Below are 22946 nucleotides of genomic sequence, written 5' to 3' on the forward strand. Positions count from 1 at the left end.
GTGGTCGGACAGATGCTTTTCTTTAGAATTTAAGAGAACACATTAGATAAAAAAAATACTTCTGCTTTCTATAACTATTTTACAGCCTTTGTGTATTATTTTACACAATTCCATATCTGTACAATTATATCTGTACTATCCTAGGTAGTTATACGTTTTTCATAAGATGTTACTACAGTAAAGAAGTTGAACATCCATATTACCATAATATAAAAAAAAAAACAACACACATTTAACTGTAGTAATGATACGACAATTATTACTGGTACATAGATTTACTATCACATTAACCATTTATTCAGATATAAAAGCCTACCTTTGTTAAGTTCCTGCCGTTCTTTGACTTTGTCTCCTAGGAGAGAGGCATACTTGTATATATTGGTTGATGAATGAGACAGTGACTCCAGCGAGGGACGAATGAGAGACACAGAGTTTTTGACATTCCTCTCTTGTTTTAGAAGACCAGTACGCAATTCACAACCAGTGGGACATAACACTCCCTGGAAAAATGCAAGACGTGAAAGGTTATGTATGAAAATAAAATAGACTAAAAATCTACTTTGAAAATGACAAAAACCGAGATTAAGGTTGCGGCATTTCACCATCAGAAAAGTACGTCACTATCCTTGGTCAGATGTTTCCTCATCAATCCAACCTAGTAACAAAAAATACAGCAGTATACACAAAAGAAACGTTCTTAAATCTACATAAGTTCTTAAACTTTCCTCAGATCCCATAGTGAACGTGCCTGCAATTTTTTTACTTCTCCATACCTTCAAAAATAGCAGCTTTCTTCCAAAAACAGCTCCACATTTGTTTTCAGGTTAATGTGGTATTTATAACTTAGATCCACCCACTTCATTAGAACTGAGTTGCAATACCACGCACAAACTAAGGACGAGTGGCATTGTTTTTGGAAGAAAGCAGCTATGTTATTTTGTAATCTTTGTTAACAACAAATTATCCAAGATTAGAAAAACATGGCAGCATTTCTTCAAAAACAGCACCCCAACTACTCATAGGTTGTGTGGGGTACTGCAGCTCAGCCCCAATTCTATCATTGAAGCTAGCTAAGCTGTAATACCAGACACTTCCTATAGACAAGTGTGGTATGGATTTAGGAAGGGAATAGCCATATTTTTTTTTTTTTTTTTTTAACTCTTGGACAAATCATTCAGTTTTTATAGTCCATGGGGGAGATTTACTAATCTAGTCTATTCTGGGTATGCTTATAGACCAGCGTATGTGATAGTCTCCTGTCTATTGTGCTCCTAATTTATCAAAGGTCTCACAGCCCTTGATAAATTCTGTGCTCAGACTTCAGGGTCTACAGCTTAAACTGCATTTAGACCTGCTCCAACATGGTCTTTCATTTCAGTGTATTTTGGGCAGATGTGACTTGTCGCACAAAAGTCGCACTTGATAAATTCAGCACCAATGCATTTTTCAATGCATTTCAGTCTAAAATAGACTTGCATGCATCATGTTCTAAAAATCCTCTACAGAAAAATTACAAGATGTTCTTACCAACTCTTCCTGTAGATGTTTACATCCTCCCTTGTCAGGATACACTTCGGCTTCTTTCTTCTTTCCTGTGACTGGAGCTTTTGTTGGACGCCCTCTGTAGGTACTTCCACCAACTGGTGGTGGAGGAGGTCTCCTGGTTGGAGCTAGTCTCTGTCCTGGAGAGAGTGGCCTGTGTCCTCTTGCATCAACCGTTTCTGAGGTCTGAAATAACATGTATATAATCAGTATATAGTTTGTTAACTCAATGCAAATACATTGAATAGGTACAGTGATTGGTAAGAGAGAATATTGGTTACAGATCTGATGAAGAATCTTGCCCATATCTAAAACCCCAATATCAGTGTACTAATATTAGTACTCTTCACTACAAAAGAGAAACATAGCTGGGTGAATGTTATACTATACTTTGTATAACTACATGTTAACCTTTATATGTATGTGAAGCTTTGGTGCAGAAGTACCAATACATTTTTATTACTTATATGTATATGTGTGAAGTCTCACCTACATTATTATTTTTTCACCAATTGCATGGATACACATGTGTCTGTGAATAACACCAGCCAAAAACGGCATTGTGTTTCTACATACTATTGGAGAGATTTATCAAAGTCTATGCAGAGGAAAAGTTCACCTGTTGCCCATAGCAACAAATCAGATCATTTCTTTGATACTTCAGAGGCCTTTTTAAAGAATAAAAAAATAAAACAATTGATCTGATTGGTCTGTGTGGGTAACTGGTCTTCTTTTCCTCTGCACAAGTTTTAATAAATTTCCCCCTATATACAATATTCCAACACAGACCTTCTCCTTCTAGGAGGTATATAACATGTTGCACTGCTCAGTCAACCATAACATCTGACTATATTTATACTATTACATTGAATTATGTGGCTCAAGTGCTTGGTAGCATGTATTCTACATAGACTTGAATGGGTAAAAAAATATATATTAAAAAAAATATATAAAAAAATGATGTGCACCACCCAGTTTTCAATAGCTTACAGGTCTGCATACATTGTATAGATATGTTTGTTTAAACAAAAATATGCATGTTGTATGTAATAAATGGTAAGATATGATATAACTGTGTTGTAATGGAAATGCATTCTTACCTTTGCCACTGCTGTATCTTCCTGCAAATGATAGGAAAAGAATAGTTAAAATGATGACAAATCTGTGGATATGTACATGAAACCAGCTAAGACATTACTAGTCTGAAATCTGCAATTACCCCTTCTTCTTCATCATAATCACTGGCGCACCACACTGCTGTGGTGCAGAGGACTAGTAACACCACCACCCTCAATAACTTAGCCATGCTTAGCTGTGATAGCCTCTCTGGAGGTAAGCTTCTCTTTATATGGCCTTCAGGTAATGACGTATGACCCTTGACTGTGCTCTTATAGGATCACTATTGAACACAGATTGCAGTAGTGTTAATAAGTAACCAATCCTATCACTTATGGGAATTATGAGCTTGGATGTGTGGGCGGACTTACTGGAGTCAAAAGATTGCAAAAACACCTACACTTATACAGTATTTTGCAAGATAGACAAACTTCATAGTCTTCTCATTTATACCAGAAAAGCAATACGTGATCCACTTATTAATAGGTAAACACTGCAGTATCCTTTAAATACAAACTATTTTGTAAACACTTGATCATTTGGCATCAATGAAATACAATAGGCCAAAAAGGGAGTTCTGAAATCATTAGGTTGGTAAATGCACATGCCCATAGTGGTCAACAACCATAGAACATGACCTTCATGGTCCTAATGAGTTTAGAGATTATTTTCATCATACATTTCATCTGACTGTGTCTTGAATTGATATTATAGATGTAATAGTGATCATTCTAAAGTTTATTTTTTCATAGCACTAGCTGAGTCCCCGGCGTTGCCTGGTTTTTCCTTCCATAACCTTGTGGAGGAGGAAAAGCATCATAGGAGGAAGTACTTGCCTTGTATCCTGTCCTCATTTCCCATCCTTATATCCCGACCTCATATGCTATCCTCCTATCCCGACCTCATATCTGGACCTTATATCCTGTCCTCATATCCCGACCTCATATCTATCCAGACCTCGTATGCAGACCTCATATCCCCACCTCATAGACCGACCTCATATCCCATCCTTATATCCTGACCTCACATCCCATCCTCATATCCCATCCTTGTATCCCAACCTCATATCCTGTCCTCATATCCCATCCTCAGGTGGGGCTAAGTTGTGATGAAGAGATTGTAGGCTGAAAATAGGACGCATGGCTTTGTGGAAATGGGAATGACTTGCAAGCCAGACCAATGCACAAAAAGGGTAGAAAATAAAAGGGGTTAAATGGTGGCTTAAATGGTGGTTGTGTCTTTTCGAGATGGGGTGTGGCATTCGGGAGGGGTGTGGCATGTGGGAGGGGTGCGGCTGGACTGACACACTCACCAGGAAATGCAGAGTTGAGCTTGTGGAGTAAGGTACTGGAAGTACTATATACTTGCATGGGACTAAAGACAAAAACCCCATCTTTCACATAAGGAGCTAGGTTAGGGTTAATTTAACTATCATATATTTTTATTTGACATAAAAGTAATGTGTTCTAAGTTTCATCAAAATATCTGCAGCCATTTGGAAGCTATGCTGGAACATACATTTCCCATTGACTTACATGGGACTTTAAACAAAAACTCTGACCGCAATGACTGATGTGTTTAATCGATGTGTTTGATTGACGGGTGATTTCTGTTTAACATGTCATGTTGGTTATCTTTATTTATTTTTTCATGTAGATATTTATAGTAAAATATGAAAGAGAGAGAGAGAGAGAGAGAGAGAGAGAGAGATATATATATATATATATATATTTTTGGCCAGCTATAATGAACATGCAATTTAGAAAATTGCATAAAAAAATTTGATAATCTACTGATTGAAGTGTGATATTCAGGCAAACATTTAAAGGGAACCTGTCATGACTTTCACGATGCCTTGTTTTGTGAAATTAAAGGGGTACTCCACTGCTCAGTGTTTGGAGCAAACTGTTTCAGACGCTGGAGATGGCGCCGGGAGCTCATGATGTCATAGCCCCGCCCCCTCGATGCAAGTCTATGGGAGGGGGTGTGACGGCTGTCACACCCCCTCCCATAGACTTGCATTTAGGGGGCTGGGGTGTGACATCATGAGGGGCAGGGCTATGACATCATGAGCTCCCGGCGCCGGCTCCAGCGTTCAGAACAGTTTTTTCCAAGCACTGAGCAGGAACGTACCACTGTAAGTTTTCTCAACGCATTTGATCGCTATAAAACCCAATGATTTAAAAAAAAACAAAAAAAACACTAATGTCTTGAAAGAAGAGGACAAAAGGGATCAAAGAAGGATAGAGGTACAACTGCACAAGAGAAAACATACATCAGTCTGTAGCTGAAGAAACTCGCTCTTCACAGGTCCTGAATTGGTGGCTTAATTAATGGAGTTGTTGGGACTCTTTTTTTATTATTGGACTTTTCTCAGGATAGGTCATCTATATCTGATCTGTGTGTTAGGGCGATCCAACACCCAGCACCTTCTTCAATCAGATGTTTACCAGAGCTGTGTCATCTGCATATACAGACAACAGAATCAGAAGCAGCCAATTCTGTACATCGTGTAGTAGTGGCCTTACATTAACTTCAATGGGAGCTTAGTTATGGTAACTCGGCACGGCCACTACACTATATACACACATTTCTGCTTCCGCCTCTGTTCTCTGTACTATGCTGATACATATACTTATATACATATATAAGTTGGAATTCTATAACGTACAAAACTACTATGTAGTAGTCAACGTGTACTCATAGGGGGGTATTTATCAATTTTGCCTGTTGACAGTTTCTTTTTACCCTTTTTTTTTTCACTTTGGTTTTCGTGGACATGCACAAAATTTATCATTTGGTGCAAGTTGTTAGTAATTTTGGCTCAAATGTTGAAATCAGCTGTTCACAGCGCCTTTTACACAGAACTTACCCCCACAGAGGACGCGTATTTTACCCTGTAGAGCAGCCATTTCGGAGCCCCTCCTGCAGTATATCAGCAAGTGATAGTTATTTTCTTTTGTGGGGTTTATATGTATATATCATGTGAAATGGATTTTATTTTCAACTTGGGTAGTTTTTTTTTTTGTTACTTTAGTGCAGTGGTCTTCAACCTGCGGACCTCCAGATGTTGCAAAACTACAATTCCCAGCATGCCCGGACAGCCGTTGGCTGTCCGGGCATGCTGGGAGTTGTAGTTTTGCAACATCTGGAGGTCCGCAGGTTGCAGACCACTGCTTTAGTGCTTACCTTTCCTGAACCTGTGTGGCCATATCCAATGCTGGCTCAATGGAGGGTGAAGGTTCCTCAGAGACAACTATGTCGCAGGATAGTATTGAGCAGCCCTTTTAAATGTATTTTGACGCCTTTACAATTTCTGACATTGCTGTGTGTTCTCCAAGTGCAAAATTTCTTGGCGGTGATTTGCGCAAAAAAAAAAACGGGATTTGGGCCAAAATTGTGCCAAAGATCGATTGGCGCAAATGATGAATTACTGACTAAAGTTGAAATCACACACAGGACCATGTGATTTTGAGAAAGTTGTAAAAATGACAGTGGAGAAGATGCGCCAAACTTTGGCGCAAAAATACACTGCGCCAAAGTTACGTGAAAAAACACACATAAATCCTTTGATAAAAAACCTCCATAGTGTAGATCACATCACCAAATTCACACCAGATCATGCAGATCTGCAGCTGTGGATTTTTACTGTGGATTATAAATGCGTTACAAATCCGCAACTGCAGATTTTACAGCGTTTCACAGTAACATCGGCAACAATAAAATATAATGTTAATTTGTCAATTATTTTGTGGATTTTTGCTTCCCTATTGAAATCAATATAGAAAGTCTAGAAATACACAGCACATCGGCAACATAAATTGACCTATCCGTACTGCACGTCAATTTCCATGCAGATTTGGTGTTGATTTTTTGACAGAATGGGTAGGCTCATTTACGGCGGGTCACATGTGCCGTATTTTGCCATGTAATTGCTGCTACGTATTTTCCTACCCTTCAGGACCAATGGGTAGCCAAATCAGCTGGAGAAAATATGCAGCAAAATACGACACGTGTGATCCTACCTTTACTGTCTATTAATGTGAATAACTATGAATTTCCTAAATATCAACAGCAAAAAGTCAGACATAATTGTGTCTTAGTCCGCGTGAGGTCAGGAACAGGGGAAGGTGATATCCTAAAGTAAATTTGCTTCTCACCAGTACAATCAAACCAGTACAGAGTTCATGAACAATAGGTTAATATGACACGACTGCTGCTGCTGTTTATCGGCTTCATACAACTTGTAATTTCCTGGGATGGGAACAAACGCAATGGAAACAGCTATTCAATACGAATTTGCCCCATCCCTTAGGCTAAGTTTCCAATTTATTTTTTCTTAAAAAAAAAAAAAAAAAGCCAGAAAAAACGCCAGAAAAAAACACCAACACATTTTGCCGTTTTTTCTGTGTTTTTTTTATTGCATTTTTGCCTTTATGTGGAAACTGCATTTTTGGCCCCTTTGGCGTTTTTTTTAAAGAATGTTGTTGGGTACCAAAAATAAAAAAAAATATATAAAAAGGATACAGTATGGATTGAAACTTTATATTTTTCCGGCCAATCACCGCTCTAAAGGGCAAATATGAATCAGTGCTGTGAATTCTCTTCACATCACTGGCCAGCCCAGAGTTCAGAGCACAGATACGGTGCGCTGTATAGAGCCGCTCCGCATCTCAGCAATATAAAGGATGATTGCAATGGGTGTCAGAAGTGACACCTGGGGCAATCTGTCTACTAGTACAGGTACTACTCCCAGCATGGAACAGTCTGTTCCATGCTGGGAGTAGTAGTACCTAAATAATGTAAAAAATTAAGAAAAAAAAGTTTAAAAAAATAAAATATTAAATAAAATAAAAAATATATTATTTTCACAATTAAATGGCCTCTAATATTGTCTGCTAAATTTTTAGGTCTCTGCCCGCTTACATAAATTGATCCGTTTAAAAATTAATAAAAATGTTGTTCTAAAAAATATAAATTTTGTTAACTACATTTTTTTTTTTTTTTTTTTTAATGGCACTCTATGAAATTTTATAGAAAAAGGTATCTCCATCCCTTTTTTGGATTGCTTAAGTCCAAAAAAGAATAAAAACCTCCTGCAAAAATGCCAAAGTTAAAAACCCACATGGCATTTTTCTTGGCGTTTTTTTCACTCCCATAGACTTCTGTGGGAGAAAAACGCAGCGATTTCTGTGAAAAAAAAAAACGCCATAGTCTCAACATGCTGCAATTTTGAAAAACTGCCAAGGAGCAGGAGAACGCCAAAGAGGAGTGAAAAAACGACAAAAGGATTAAAAAAAAGCCAAATTGAAAAAAGCCAAGTGGAAAAGGCATTTTTGGTTTTCCTATTGACTTGCAGCTAACATCTGGCCACAGTGGCAGATTTGGCGTTTTTGCAAAAAAAAAATAAAACTAGTGGAAAGTTAGCCTAATGGTAACACATTTGGGAAGCCATCGCTAGCGAGGCCATTCCTCAGCTACCTGGTAAATATCAATTTGTACAACAGCCATTCAGATGCAGAGATGCAAATGTGTTGCTTAGGTTTCTCTGACTGTTCCAAACATCTGATATGGATTTGTAGAAATCTATACACATTCTGCAGAAACAACACCTTAAGCGTTAGGGTCACACGTAATGTATATGCAGCGTATTCGATGCTGCATGTTTGACGCTGCATATTTTAGTGCAAGCAAGATCTACGGGTGCAAGACTTTGGTAGCACAAAAATATGCTGCGTATACATTATGTGTGACCCTACCCTTAGATGAATTGAATAGATTTTCACAAAAATTTCTTGTGAACATACTCTCATTTGTTATGCATCTCCCCCCTCAGGTCCTGAATTGGGCATCACACGGTGTACCAGTTACACCTGGACAGTTCCTTTACACCCAAGGGGTTAATGCAAGCCAGCATAAACATATGGTGTGGTGATGGAAACTTCGTGTCTAGAGGCACACAAAAAGATGGGACATCCAGGAGAGGGGCTTCTCTGCAAAGTTTTATTCATAAAAGCAGACAACGCAACTTTGTGGAAACCTAGCCTTAGAGTTCATGCTCAGGGATGTGGATATCCTATCGCCCGATGCCCAGGACATGCAGTTTCGGTTGCCAGGCAGGTACATTTTTCATGCATTTAGCCCTGCTTCAGGCAAGCAGGGCCGGACTGACTTTCCCCTCTGATTTTATAACAGTGGCGCTCAGGGTGTATGGAGCGAGCTCCTGACTGAAGCCCACTCCATAACCGGTGGCCCCCAGCTGATTTTAATAGCTGAGGGCTGCCGATAATAGCCGGCATGTGGAGATCGCTGGGGGCAGCTATTAACCCTTTCTTTTTCGACCACCTGGGTACGGTGCAACCAAATATATATAAATATAAAGTGTAATAAAAAATTTTTTGTAAAAGTTTAAAAAAAACACACATTAACCCCATCCATGTTAAAAGTTCCCATCACCCCCCTTTTCCCACTTTCCGTATAAAAAACATGTAAACATAAGAAAAATAAACGTATTTGGCATTGGCGCGCGTGTAAAATTGTCCAAACTGTTAAAATATATAACAAAATATATCCCATACGGTCAATGGCGTTAAAATAGAATAAAAATACCCCACCACAGAATTGTGTTTTTTTTTATAACACCATATCCCAGAAAAAAATAAGTAAAAAGCCATCAAAAAGTCAGATTAATACCAAAATGGTACCAATACAAACAGCAGATTACAGTGCAAAAAATAAGCCCTCATACAGCCCAGTACAGGAAAAATGAAAATGTTATAGGGGTCAGAAAATACAAGGTTTAGGCGTCCTAAAGTATCAACATTTGACCAGAAGGTGAATGGCGTAAAAAAAAGAAAAACCCCAAATTTGCTAAATTGCTTTTTTTTTTTTTTTCAATTTCACCTCACAAATAATTGTTTTTTTTTTGTTTCGGAGCATAAGTTATGAAGGAAAAAACAAAAGTGCAAAAACTAAATAAATAAACTATTAAAGACCTTATTTACGTACTATTTTGTTTGGTAATATTTTGTCTACCAAAACAAGTGGATTTCCATGAGAGACAAGTAGATTGTGCTCTGTTTTAGTCCCTTGGACAAGTAGTTTTTTTATTTTATTTCCACACTCCTGATGCTGATCTCAGTTATTTAACTCTTTAATTAATAGCAAATAAAGCATTTACAGGTCCAAATGATGTGTGACTGTTCATAAGCCCCACAATGTGAGGATGCCAAATTAGTTCATATGCCGAGTGGAGGCCTTTTCTAGACCTCTGTGCCATATTGACTCTGCTAATAGAGCCTGTCTCAGGTAGGCTCTTCTAGACCACCCAGATCTAACTGATCAATGCTATGCAATAGCATAGCATTGATCAGTATAAGCAATTCTCCCTAGTAAAAATAAAAATTGCCACCCTTTTCTCCTTTGTTTAAATTAAAAAATAAACAATAAAAATATATTTGGTATTGTTGCATGCAGAATTGTCTAAACAATTAACCCCTTAAGGACGCAGCCCTTTTTCACCTTAAGGACTGAGCCCTTTTTCGCAATTCTGACCACCGTCACTTTACAAATTAATAACGTGAAAACGCTTTTACCGAATATTCTGATTCTGAGATTGTTTTTTCGTGACATATTCTACTTTATTTTGGTGGTAAATTTTCACGTTAATTGCATCCTTTTTTTGGTGAAAAATCCCAAAATTTCATGAAAATTTTGCATTTTTCTAACTTTGAAGCTCTCTAATTGTAAGGAAAATGGATATTCCAAATAAATTTTATTTTTCTTCACAAACACAATATGTCCACTTTATGTTGTCATCATAAAATGGAAATACTTTTGCTTTTTGAAAAAATTAGAGGGCTTCAAAGTAGAGCAGCAATTTTCAAAAATGTCATGAAAATTGCTAAATCTGAAGGGACAGATGTTACAGAACTACAACTCCCAGCATGCCTGGGCAGTCGAGGCATGCTGAGAGTTGTAGTTTGGCAACATCTGGAGGGCTACTGTTTGGGCACCACTGTAACAGTGGTCTCCAAACTGTGACCCTCCAGATGTTTCAAAACTACAACTCCCAGCATGCCCAGACAGCCTTTGGCTCTCTGGGCATGCTGGGAGTTGCAGTTTGGCCCCCCTAGTGGTTGCCACAGTAAACATCGATTTACTTTCACTTTCAATTCCCCCCCCCCCCCCCACTGTCGATTCCCTACCTGATCAGGATCCTGCAGGCTCCAGCGAAGATCCCAGGTCCCCAGGCATCTTCTCCTGCAGGTACGACCTCCTTCTTCTTTCCAGAGCCCCTCGACATCCAGGGGCGGGCAGAATGGGGGGTTGCCATGGCCCATGGCAACCCCTGTCCTGCGCTGCCATTGGTCAGAACTCCGTTCTGAGTAATGGCAGGGGATAGGAGTAGATCGCAGCTTTGCGACCTCACTCCTATCCTTTAGGCTGATCGGGGCTGTTGCTGACAACTCTGATCAGCCCTATTTTCCGGGTGATCGGGTCACCAGAGACCCGATCAGCCCGGAATTGGAGAAAATCGCATGTCTGAATTGACATGCGATTTTCTACGATCGCTGACATGGGGGGGTCTCAGGACCCCCCTGGGCGATGTGCCAGGGTGCCTGTTGAATGATTTCAGCAGGCATCCGGCTCCGGTCCCCAACCGGCTAGCGGTGGGGACCGGATTTCCCACGGGCGTATGGATACGCCCTCGGTCCTTAAGGACTCGGAATGCAGGGCGTATCCATACGCCCTGTGTCGTGAAGAGGTTAAAGGAGTACTCCGGAGCTAACCTTTTATGGGGGAATTGGAGCATGAGGCAAAGTTATATAACATTCTAATATACTCATGTTTTCCATATGGTCTTCTTCCCGGTCTTCTCCTCGCTTTTCTCTCCGGCCGGAAGCTGGGTCTTTTGATGACGCTTGACCTGTATTTCTTCTTGCTCCGCCGCCATCTTCGCCCGGTGACTCATCGCTCCCATGAGTCACTGCGGGCTGTGCCGGCCTCCCCGCTCCGGAGTCGGCTACTCCACCAAAGTTAATTTATTCTGCGCATGCGCAGTACTACGCAAATAGCGTAGGGCTAACGCTAGGCTCCTATCACTGCCTACGTTAACCCTACGCTATTTGCGTAGTGCTGCGGCATTCTTGTGACACCGCTAGTGCAGTGTTTCCCAACCAGGGTGCCTCCAGCTGTTGCAAAACTACAACTCCCAGCATGCTGGGAGTTGTAGTTTTGCAACACCTGGAGGCACCCTGGTTGGGAAACACTGCGCTAGTGGGCACATGGATCAGTGGGCTAGTGGGCACATGAATGGGTGGATCAGTGGGCTAGTGGGCACATGAATGGGTGGATCAGTGGACACATGGAGAGGGCTGATGAGCTGGGAGGATGGGAGGAGATAACCACAAGGGAAGGAGCTGTGGGCGTCACTTTATTATAATTTATTATAATTTCCTGGGGGGGGGGGGCGGAGAGGAGGGGGAGAGAGCAGCAGCTAACAGGAAGCTGGCGCAGGGAGTCATGGGAAATGTAGTCTTTATGACATGGCTGCTTACTGTTACAGGAGGCAATTACAAGAGAATGGCTGGGCCAAATTTGACAAATCGGGTATTGTTTGAAAGGTCTTTGAAAGAGCTATCAGATCAGTTAAACTTTTTTTTTAAGTGCCAGCGCTCCGGAGTACTCCTTTAACAATTAGTGTTTATGATCCTGCATAAAAAAAAAGAAATAGAAAAAAAAAGCAGACAAACACCAGAATTGCTGATTTTTGGTCATATCATATACAAGAACAAATGAATAAAAGGTGATTTTAAGAAGTCACATCAAAACAAAAATGGTAACAATAAAAGTTTCAGTACAGAGCACAGTGCAAAACAAATTGTCCAGTTTTGTTCATGGAAAAATAAAAAAAAGTTATAGGGGTATAAAAAGAAGATGTTGTTTATTTTAGTAGTAAAATAAACCTACGGGAATAAGATATTGTTGTAATTGTATTGATCTAAGAATAAACATAACATTTTTACCATAAAGTACACTGCAAAAAAGTTGGCTTTTTAAAAGGCAAGGAGGGAAACATTTAGAAAGCAAAGAATTGGCTGTGTCCTCAAGTGGTTAAAGAGACAGGTTTATATGCCAGCACCCAATGTGACCAACTCTACTTGTGTTTCCTTGTTTGATTCAACAAATAATAATAATAATAATAAAAAAAATAATGATTCATCCAACAATAAACAATGGAAAAACTAAAATATATCACATCATTTAGGGGGTAATGTATAATCATATCATTAGATATTTTAGTTGCATAAATCGCTTCATATAATCTTGCTAATTTCTAAATGTCATCACTTTTGGTAATTCTATGACAGGTTGCAGCGGTTGTGTTTTTCTATCTTTTTGATCCCAAGGCCAATGTACCCTCCTCAGTCCAAACAGATGTGAAGGACAAATGTTAGTACAAAGATTATCTTGTTCTCTGGTATCAATCCATCAGTCCTTAACCCTATGTGTAAGCCCACAACCTCACAAACACCTAAAAAAACTAAAATACGCATACGTGACTATAGATGTGAAGCAGTATACCTTATATATATTAGCATGTGGTAAGAAGGTACTTACGCTTCTTTTTAGGCTAAAAACAGACATGCACTGGCTCAGCACTTTCTAGACATTGGAAAATAGGGAAGTTTTCTAAATAAGGGATATAAATCATTTGGTCATTGAGGAAGGTGTATTAACTGTTGTTTCTTCTTAAACCTGCATCTTTGGTATCTGTTTGCCTTTATATTGAAATCTATGTCAGCTATAAGTTGGCATAGATTTCAGCTATCCTTTTAAGCCAACTATAATATACCTGCCAGGTGATGGGAGGCTATGCCTCTTCCTTTAAAGGAGTAGTCCAGTGGTGAAAAACGTATCCCCTATCCTAAGGATAGGGGATACGTTTAGATCACGGAGGGTGCGACCACTGGGGCCCCCCGCGATCTCCTGTACGGGGCCCCGACAGCCCGCGGGAAGGGTGTGTGTTGACCACTGCACGAAGCGACGGCTGACATACCCGCTCAATACAACTCTATGGCAGAGCCGGAGCGCTGCCTTCGGCAATCTCCGGCTCTGCCATAGAGTTGTATTGAGGGTGCGTGTCAGCCGCCGCATACAGGAGATCGCGGGGGGCCCCAGCGATCTGAAACTTATCCCCTATCCTTAGGATAGGGGATACGTTTTTCACCACTGGACTACCCCTTTAAGCCCTGTCTACTCTCTGGAAAAGTGGTGTGAGAAGCACAAAATAAAAAAATAATTAAAAAAAAATAAAAATTATGTTTCCTTTTTTTTTTTTTTTTTTTAACAAAACAGGTGTGTGCCAAAATATGTACTTTTTTGTTCCAGAAAACTGCCACAGTGTGCTTAATAAATTACCCTGTTGTATGGTGATTCTCTGTTATTTAAAGGGGTATGGTGGAAAAAAAAGATGTTTAGGTTTGTAAGTTACCTAAAGTTGTGAAAACTGTTGTAAAGGTAAAGTTTTGTAGTCTTTCCAGAGTGACACAGTGCTCTCTGCTGCCACCTCTGTCTGTGTCAAGAACTGTCCAGAGGATTACCAAATCTCCAGAGCAAACCTCTTCTCCAGTGGACAGTTATCAAAAAGTAAGCTTTGGAAATGCCCAGGTTTTAACTGTGACATCCTGTGATGTGTATCTTTCGTAATATCTGTACATACAAGTTTGTCCCTTAACTTCCGGGCCCATCTGTAGGAAAGTATTGGGGGGGGGGGGGGGTACTGCAAATGCTGGGATGTCACTAAACCCAGGTTTTAGGACACCTCAGTGACTAACCATATGTATTTGATGCAGCAGTAGAAATGTATGGCCATCAACAGCTAATGATTAGTTTAGAGATCATCCTTAATAAAGTTCTGAAGGATTTGTTATGGTGAGACAATACAACAAATAAATAAAAGTGTTATATATAAATCACTCATGGTTGTATGTTTATGTCAACAATAAGAAGCAAACTGCTAATACTGTGCATGTATGTGTTCAGTCTTGCATAACAAGGTCACCACAACCACATGGCATTTGTGGAGCATAATGATTATCAGTGTAGGTAATTGTCGCCCCCTTGTGTTAAAATGTACAATTACAGGTGAAAAATAATTCATAACCACTTTCACAGTCTCATTCCGGAAAGCTATCCACTATCTCTTAAGATATGTTTTAATCAATTGATATGGATGAAATGTTTAGTTTTAATGCACTGTAAAAATAAAAAATAAAACATTTCTTGTGGGATAATCTCTTTTAGGGTAGGCTCACGTGTCTCATATTCTGCTGCTTATTTTCTGCAGCTGACTTTGCTGTTCATTGACTTAAATTAGGAAAATATGCAGCAGCAAATACACAGCAAAATATGCCACATGTGAAGACAAAACCAGGTGTGGATCATAATGAATCCGATAAAATATAGAACAAAAGGCTATTTCTTCTCTTCTCTAAATCCTAATGTGCAATGGATTTAAAAAGAAAAGAAAGTAGAAATAGTATTTGTTCTTTCTATTGTCTAATTCATTATGCTCCTCACCTGGTTTGAACTTCAAAACTCGATCACAAAAATCCAGAATCCAATATATCAATATGTCCATAATATAAGTGCATAGGGTTGCTTACTCCAACTATATGCGCAACTTTAAAGCGCACATGTAAAAGTGGTATATTTGTGGTATATTTGTAGGATACATGCTATAAAATTTTAATAGCTGCAGGTTCTACCTGTCCCAAGATCAAGGCTGAGGTGTTTGTTTGGCAGGTGTAAGTATTTCTCCAACCTACTGTATGCAAGTCCAGCCCCTCGCCAGCTTTATTAGACAGGTTACAGGATAAATAAAAACATAACACAGGAACAAAACAAAAGCCTATACCGTCCAGTCACTAACCCTGTCTATCAACTGGTGGGCTTTTCCCCGCTAGTTAAACTTATGCCTCCTGCAACCTTCTACTCACTGTTCACACACAGCGTTTACAACGTCTGCTGTGTGTCTCGTCCACACCGCTTCTTTGGGGCCACTCACAGCACGGGCTGTGTGTTCCTCAGCAGGACCCCTGCCTCTACAGCCACCTTGCTGTCTTCTAGGGAGAGCCCAGATTATTGTTTGACTTCCTTTTAAACACACTTTCCCTTTCTGCTATCTCATTAATTAGGCCACAGGTGGAGGTTTCTCCAGGGTTAGCTAGGGAAATACACGGTTTCCTTGCCACACTGTCACATATCCCCCCCCCCCCTATGCTCAGACCACTGGGAAGGAGCACTTGTATTCAAAAGACAACTGCATGCCTTTTCTTTTCCTCGAACAACTTCGTCCAACAGGTTTTGAGGCACTTGACTTACCTCTTAAGCAGACTTTATATGCACCACTTCAATGGCGCACCCTTCTTTCGTTCGCACTTTCATCAGCCACCAAGCACAAGACTTTTGGTCACCTTTGACAAATTCCTTGTAAAAGGCTCTATTCATGTCACACCTTTCCAACGCCAGGTTCTGCACTTTGGTCTGTGCAGTGCTCTGGACACTAGGTGCGGACAAGGCAGATGCTCCAGGCCTTTGTCTTCTTCTGTCACCGGTACGGCCACTACCCGAACTTTGCTGGTGGCCAACCAAGCCTGTATCACCCATTTGCAGGACTTCTGCAGTTATCTCTGGTTTAGCTTCTGCCTCAGAGAACTTCTCTGCCTCAGCATTTTCACCATCCAATGTCCATATTTCTGCAGCTTCAGAGGACCATTCATAGGGTTTCACCTCAGCCTCAGAGGACTTCTCATTTGGCTTCCTCTCATGGTCTTCAGGCTCTACCGTTTCTTGAGTCCATTGCTCAGACTCCGCCACTTTTAGAGAAAGTATCTCAGTCTCCAGTAGCTTTAAATGTTTCTGTTGCTCACTCTTGAGCTTATCAGAGTTCACCATCTCACTTTCCAGCAATTCTGTCAAGTTTTTGACAGTATCCTCCAGGGACAGCAGTTGTCCTCTCATCTGCTCATTGTCTTTATTCAGCTGCGCCATCTTGGACACTTTCTGCTCATAGACTTTTAGCTGAGCCTCTTGTTCAGAGAGCTGCGTTCCCAGTGAATCCAAGGTAGCTGCGTGAGACTTAAGGTGCGTTTCGTTCTGCGCCTCTAGGCTCTGCACCTTATGAGCCATTACTACTTTCTCCTTCTCCAGCTCCTCCATGGCTACCAACCTAGCCTTGTGATGACTTTGTAGAGCCAGATATGCCTCACACAGGACATTCATTTCTTCATCCTTGAATGAGACCTGCTTGGCCAGACTCTCCAATTCTCTCTCCTTGCTGGTCACAAGATCCTGGAAGCGGGACAGTTCATCCTGCAGAGCCGCAAACTAATTTTTCTGCAGCTGAAGCTTTGCTTCCTGCTCTTTCAAGCCAACTTGTTCCAACTGTTCTCCTCCTTAAAGGGGTACTCCCACCCTAGACATCTTATCCCCTATGCAAAGGATAGGGGATAAGATGTCTGATCGCGTTGGTCCCGCCGCTGGGGACCACCGCATTATTGCATGTGGCACCCACCTGTTTTTTCACCGGAACAGCTGGAGGGTCTGAGTCGCGACTACGGGAACGGAAGTCCGTGACATCAGGACTCCGCCCCCGTGTGACGTCACACCCGTCCCCTCAATGTAAGTCTATGGGAGGGGGCGTGATGATGAAGGGGGGGATGATGACGGGGGTCTGGATGATGACAAAAGCCGCAATGGTCTTCAACCTGCGGACCTACAGAGGTTTCAAAACTGCAACTCTCAGCATGCCCGGACAGCCGATGGCTGAAGGGATTGACAGGTGGTGATGATGAAGGGGGGGGGGGATGATGAAGGGGGTCTGGATCATGACGGGGATCTGGATGATGACATGGGGGGGATGATGTATTTCCCACCCTAGGCTCATAGTCGAGTCAATAACTTTTCCTGGGTTTTTAGGGTGAAATTAGGGGCCTCAGCTTATATTCGGGTCGGCTTATACTCGAGTATATACAGTATGTCCGGCATGACACTGGATACAGCCTGGTGACCGTCCAGTTCCACCTTTTCTGGCCTCCTGACCAGAAGATAATCAGGTGCAAAGACGTCCTCTTGCTGAGCTGCAGCCAATTTCATCAACAAGCTCACCATAGCATCCTTCTTGGTAACAACCAGTTGCTGTCCACGTCGGTTGCTCCTAGCAATGGCATTTCGGCGTTGACACATCTTTGCAAAACAAACACGGCTCACTGCTGTTGCGCTGTGCAGGTGCCCCGTCCACCTGTCTCCTTAGCTGAGAGAGCGCTCATTTAACACGATCTGTTGCCCCTAGCAACGCTTTCACCACAGGCTCAGTCCTGCTCTTGTACTCCACAGCTGGGCTTGTCCGACTTGCAACGTGCAGGGTGGGTTGCTCCTAGAAACAAATTCACTGTAACTCAACTGTTGGTTGCTCTTAGCATCCTCCACCAATTGTAAGGGTTTCTCCCTGGGGATAGCTCTGGGATCGTCCTTGACACCACCACAGGACATGTTTCCATTTCAATAAACCGCAAAAATTTTTTATTTATGCAAGTCCAGCCCCTCGTTAGCTTTATAAGTTAGGTTGCAGGATAGATAAAAACATAACAGGAACAAAACAAAACCCTACTCCGTCCAGTCACTAACTAAACAATCCAGCATGCCCTGTCTATCAACTGGTTGGCTTTTCCTGGCTAGTTAAACTCATGCCTCCTGCAACCTTCTACTCACTTTTCACACACAGCGTTTGCAACCTTTTGCTGTGTGTCTCCTCCACACCACTTCTTTGGGGCCACTCACAGCTTGGGCTGTGTGTTCCTCAGCAGGACCCCTGCCTCTCCCTAGAGCCACCTTGTGGTCTTCTAGGGAGAGCCCAGATTATTCTGTTTGACTTCCTTTTAAACACACTTCCCCTTTCTGCTACCTCATTAATTAGGCCACAGGTGGAGGTTTCTCCAGGGTTAGCTAGGGGAATACACCCTTTCCTTGCCACACTGTCACACAGGTTCTGCAGAGATGAGTTATAGCTGGAAGACATTGTCATGACAGTCTTGGCCAGATGGAGAAGAAAAGGGAAATTGAATTACTCAGCAAAGATGATACCTGTGAGTCACTGGATATTACCAGGGCCGATCTTGGACGGGTGCACGGGGTTTACCTTGCCCATGTGACAGAAGAGAAGAGGGGGAAGGGGCACGAAATGGGTGCCTATTAATTGCCATACATCATCTTTACTGGAGCCCATACAGTACTTAAAAAGTACCTTTCATGATCTTGTTAAATTTTATAATCCTCCCAGTTTCCTGCCCCCATGATGATAAACCACCCCCTGCCTTTATTTTTATTATTTTTAGTTTTCTACCTTGATATTGCTCTGTATTTTATGCTCAGTCTCAGTCAGATTCACAGACTGGGAAGGGGCATTACCCAGCAGGCTGTGACATCATCTGAAGCCATACAGGGGAGATCTTTCTCCCTCACTCTGCTACACACAGCCCAGAGCAGTTCAGTGTGAGATGAGCAATGATTGGCTAAGGCTGCACACACCCCCTCAGCACTGCAGACTGCATTTCCTGATTTTATACTTCTGCCAGGCCAGCGGGGGGGGGGGGGGGGGGGGGGGGGGGGGTTGTGCTCTGGACAAATAGGGAGACACTTTGTGGCAGCTTTTACAGTGAAGCTGCCATACTCAGTTTTCAGTAGAGAAAAGATGAGCAGCCCACCACTGCTGGGGCTGGCTCCATTATCCCTTTTACACACTGTGCTAGGTTTGTTGTCATGTCTCTGCACAGCTCTGTGGTACAGCTATGCTGTCATGTCTGCCTATAGTCTGCCCATAACCTGCTAAACTGGCCTGCTGCTCTGCCAGGAGCACAGTGGGGGAGCTGCATGCCCATCTCTTATCAGCAGCCACCTAGTGCCATCACCCAATGCTATCTTCTAGGCCTAAGCCTCTGCAGCCAACCCATCTACATCTACTAGCCTCGCAGTTCACATCTCTCATTTCTGGGAAAGCTAGGGAACAGGCAGTATGCAGTGCAGGGCTCACAATATTTCTTTTCTCCAATACGGCTGCTCCATCAGACAGATATTCTCTTTGGAAGACTGGGAAAGCTGGGTGATCGCTTGTGAGATCTTCCTGTACATAAATACAACACCATGTATGCCATTAGACTACTAAAGAATAAAAATAAATAAACAATAAAAAACATTTTTTAAATATATAAAAGACCCTTCCTTAATAAAAATTTTTACTCTAACCCCCTCCCCTTTTCAAATACAAATAAATAAATAATAATGATTGGAAAGTGTCAGTACTTGATCTTGGCATACCTGTACGTCCTGAGTCGCGTTTACCGGGTTAAAACCACTCTCACGAGCGGAGAACGGGTTAAACCCGTGGGTCCCAGTGGGTGATTGTGGCGTCTAAAGTGTGGGGTTATCGGTGCCAGATAGCCCAGTGAAGCTGATTGGGACATCCGCGGTGACATCACGGGTCCTGATCAGCTGAGTGAACGCTATGCAGGCTAGAGCAGCAGAGCGCTGAGAACACTGATCAATGATATGCTATGGCATAGCATTGATCAGTATATGCAATCAGAAGATTGCATGTTATAGCCCCCTAAAAAAAAAAAGTGTAAAAAAGTAAATAGAAAATTAACCCCTTCCCCCTATTAAAAGTTTAAATTACCCCCCTTTTCCCTTTTTTTAAATAAAATAATGTAATAAAAATAATCATATGTGGTACCACCGTGTGCATAAATGTCCAAACTATTAAAATATAAGGTTAGTTAAACCTCACGGTTGATGGCGTAGATGTAAAAAGCATACCAAAGTCCAAAATAGCATTTTTGGTCACTTCATATACCAGAAAAAAACTAATAAAAAGAGATCAAAAACACCTATCAAAAAAAAATGGTACCGATGAAAACTACAGACCACGGCGCAAAAAATTAGCCCTGTATGCGGAAAAATAAAAAAGTTATAGAGGTCAAAATATGACAATTTTAAGCATGTAGTTAAAAAATTTTTAAGTAGTAAAATAAAATAAAACCTACATAAATTGGGTATTCTTGTGACCGTATGGACCTACAGAATAAAGATACTGTGTAGAAAACGGAAGCCCCCAAAAGTCACAAAATTGCATTATTTTTTTATTTAATTGCACAAATATATATTTTTTGGCTTTGCAGTAAATTTTGTTATTAAATGATTGATTTATTACGAAGTATAATGGGGGGTGCAAAAAACAAGTCCTTATATGGGTCTGTATGGGCAAAATTGAAAGCATTATGATTTTAGAAGGGGAGGAGGAAGAAATGAAAGTGCAAAAACGAAAATTGGCCTGGTCCTTAAGGTCAAAATTGGCTTGGTACTCCGGTGGAAAACTTTTTTTTTTTTTATCAACTGGTGCCAGAAAGTTAAACAGATTTGTAAATTACTTCTATAAAAAATCTTAATCCTTCCAGTACTTATTTGCGGCTGTGTACTACAGAGGAAATTCTTTTATTTTTTGGATTTCTTTTCTGTCTCTCCACAGTGCTCTCTGCTGACACCTCTGTACATGTCAGGAACTGTCCAGAGCAGGAGAAAATCCCCATAGCAAACATATGCTGCTCTGGACAGTTCCTAAAATGGACAGAGGTGTCAGCAGAGAGCACTGTGGACAGACAGAAAATAATTCCAAAAAGAAAAGAATTTCCTCTGTAGTATTAAGCAGCTAATAAGTACTGGAAGAATTAAGATTTTTAATAGGAGTAATTTACAAATCTGTTTAACTTTTTGGCACCAGTTGATTTAAAAAAAAGTTTTCCACCGGAGTACCCCTTTAACCCCTTAACGACGCAGGACATATATTTACGTTCTGCGCCGGCTCCCGCGATCCCGCATCATATCGCGTCGGTCCCGGCATTCATCAACGGCCGGGACCCGCGGCTAATACCACACATCGCCGATCGCGGCGATGTGCGGTATTAACCCTTTAGAAGCGGCGGTCAAAGCTGACCGCCGCTTCTAAAGTGAAAATGACCCGGCTGCTCAGTCGGGCTGTTCGGGACCGCCGCGGTGAAATCACGGCGTCCCGAGCAGCTGACCAGACACCGGGAGGGCCCTTACCTGCCTCCTCGGTGTCCGATCGACGAATGACTGCTCCGTGCCTGAGATCCAGGCAGGAGCAGTCAAGACCCGAGGACACTGATCACAGGCGTGTTAATACACGCCTGTGATGAGGATGAGAGATCAGTGTGTGTAGTGTTATAGGTCCCTATGGGAGCTATAACACTGCAAAAAAAAAATGTAAAAAAAAAGTGTTAATAAAGGTCATTTAACCCCTCCCCTAATAAAAGTTTGAATCACCCCCCTTTTCCCATAAAAAAAATAAAACAGTGTAAAAAAATAAATAAATAAACATATGTGGTATCGCCGCGTGCGTAAATGTCCGAACTATAAAAATATATCATTAATTAAACCGCACGGTCAATGGCGTACGCGCAAAAAAATTCCAAAGTCCAAAAAAGCGTATTTTGGTCACTTTTTATACCATTAAAAAATGAATAAAAAGTTATCAAAAAGTCCGATAAAAACTTCAGATCACGGCGCAAAAAATGAGTCCTCATACTGCCCTGTACGTGGAAAAATAAAAAAGTTATAGGGGTCAGAAGATAACATTTTTAAACGTATAAATTTTCCTGCATGTAGTTATGATTTTTTCCAGAAGTGCGACAAAATCAAACCTACATAAGTAGGGTATCATTTTAACCGTATGGACCTACAGAATAATGATAAGGTGTCATTTTTACCGAAATATGCACTGCGTAGAAACGGAAGCCCCCAAAAGTTACAAAATGGCATTTTCTTTTCGATTTTGTCGCACAATGATTTTTTTTTCTGTTTCGCCGTGCATTTTTGGGTAAAATGACTAATGTCACTGCAAAGTAGAATTGGCGACGCAAAAAATAAGCCATAATATGGATTTTTAGGTGGAAAATTGAAAGGGTTATGATTTTTAAAAGGTAAGGAGGAAAAAACGAAAGTGCAAAAGCGGAAAAACCCGGAGTCCTTAAGGGGTTAAGACACCCTGTGCAGCACATGAAGCTGCCTGTAAGTGAAGATGTGTGTAAAGTGGTAAGCGTTGGGGCATATATGTTAAAGGAAAACGGTCACCCGTTTACCCACATTATACCCAATACACCAGGTTATAGTGTGGGTGAACAGGAGACCGATGCGGGGTCTCTGACTCATAT

The 22946-nt window shown here is 41.2% G+C and overlaps 1 protein-coding gene across 1 annotated transcript in view; it reads right to left on the minus strand.

The window, feature by feature from the left end:
* Nucleotides 1–22946, minus strand: part of FGB (fibrinogen beta chain) — a 28351-nt gene that overhangs the window by 5267 nt on the left and 138 nt on the right. The window contains exons 2-4 of the mRNA XM_056562400.1: nt 2643–2663; nt 1528–1728; nt 317–500 (exon numbers count right to left, since the gene is read on the minus strand). Of these exons, the coding sequence (XP_056418375.1) occupies nt 317–500; nt 1528–1728; nt 2643–2663 (406 nt within the window). The remainder of the gene's footprint in view (nt 1–316; nt 501–1527; nt 1729–2642; nt 2664–22946) is intronic.

The sequence above is a fragment of the Hyla sarda genome, chromosome 1 (assembly GCF_029499605.1).
Source record: "Hyla sarda isolate aHylSar1 chromosome 1, aHylSar1.hap1, whole genome shotgun sequence".
NCBI classification, from domain to species: domain Eukaryota; kingdom Metazoa; phylum Chordata; class Amphibia; order Anura; family Hylidae; genus Hyla; species Hyla sarda.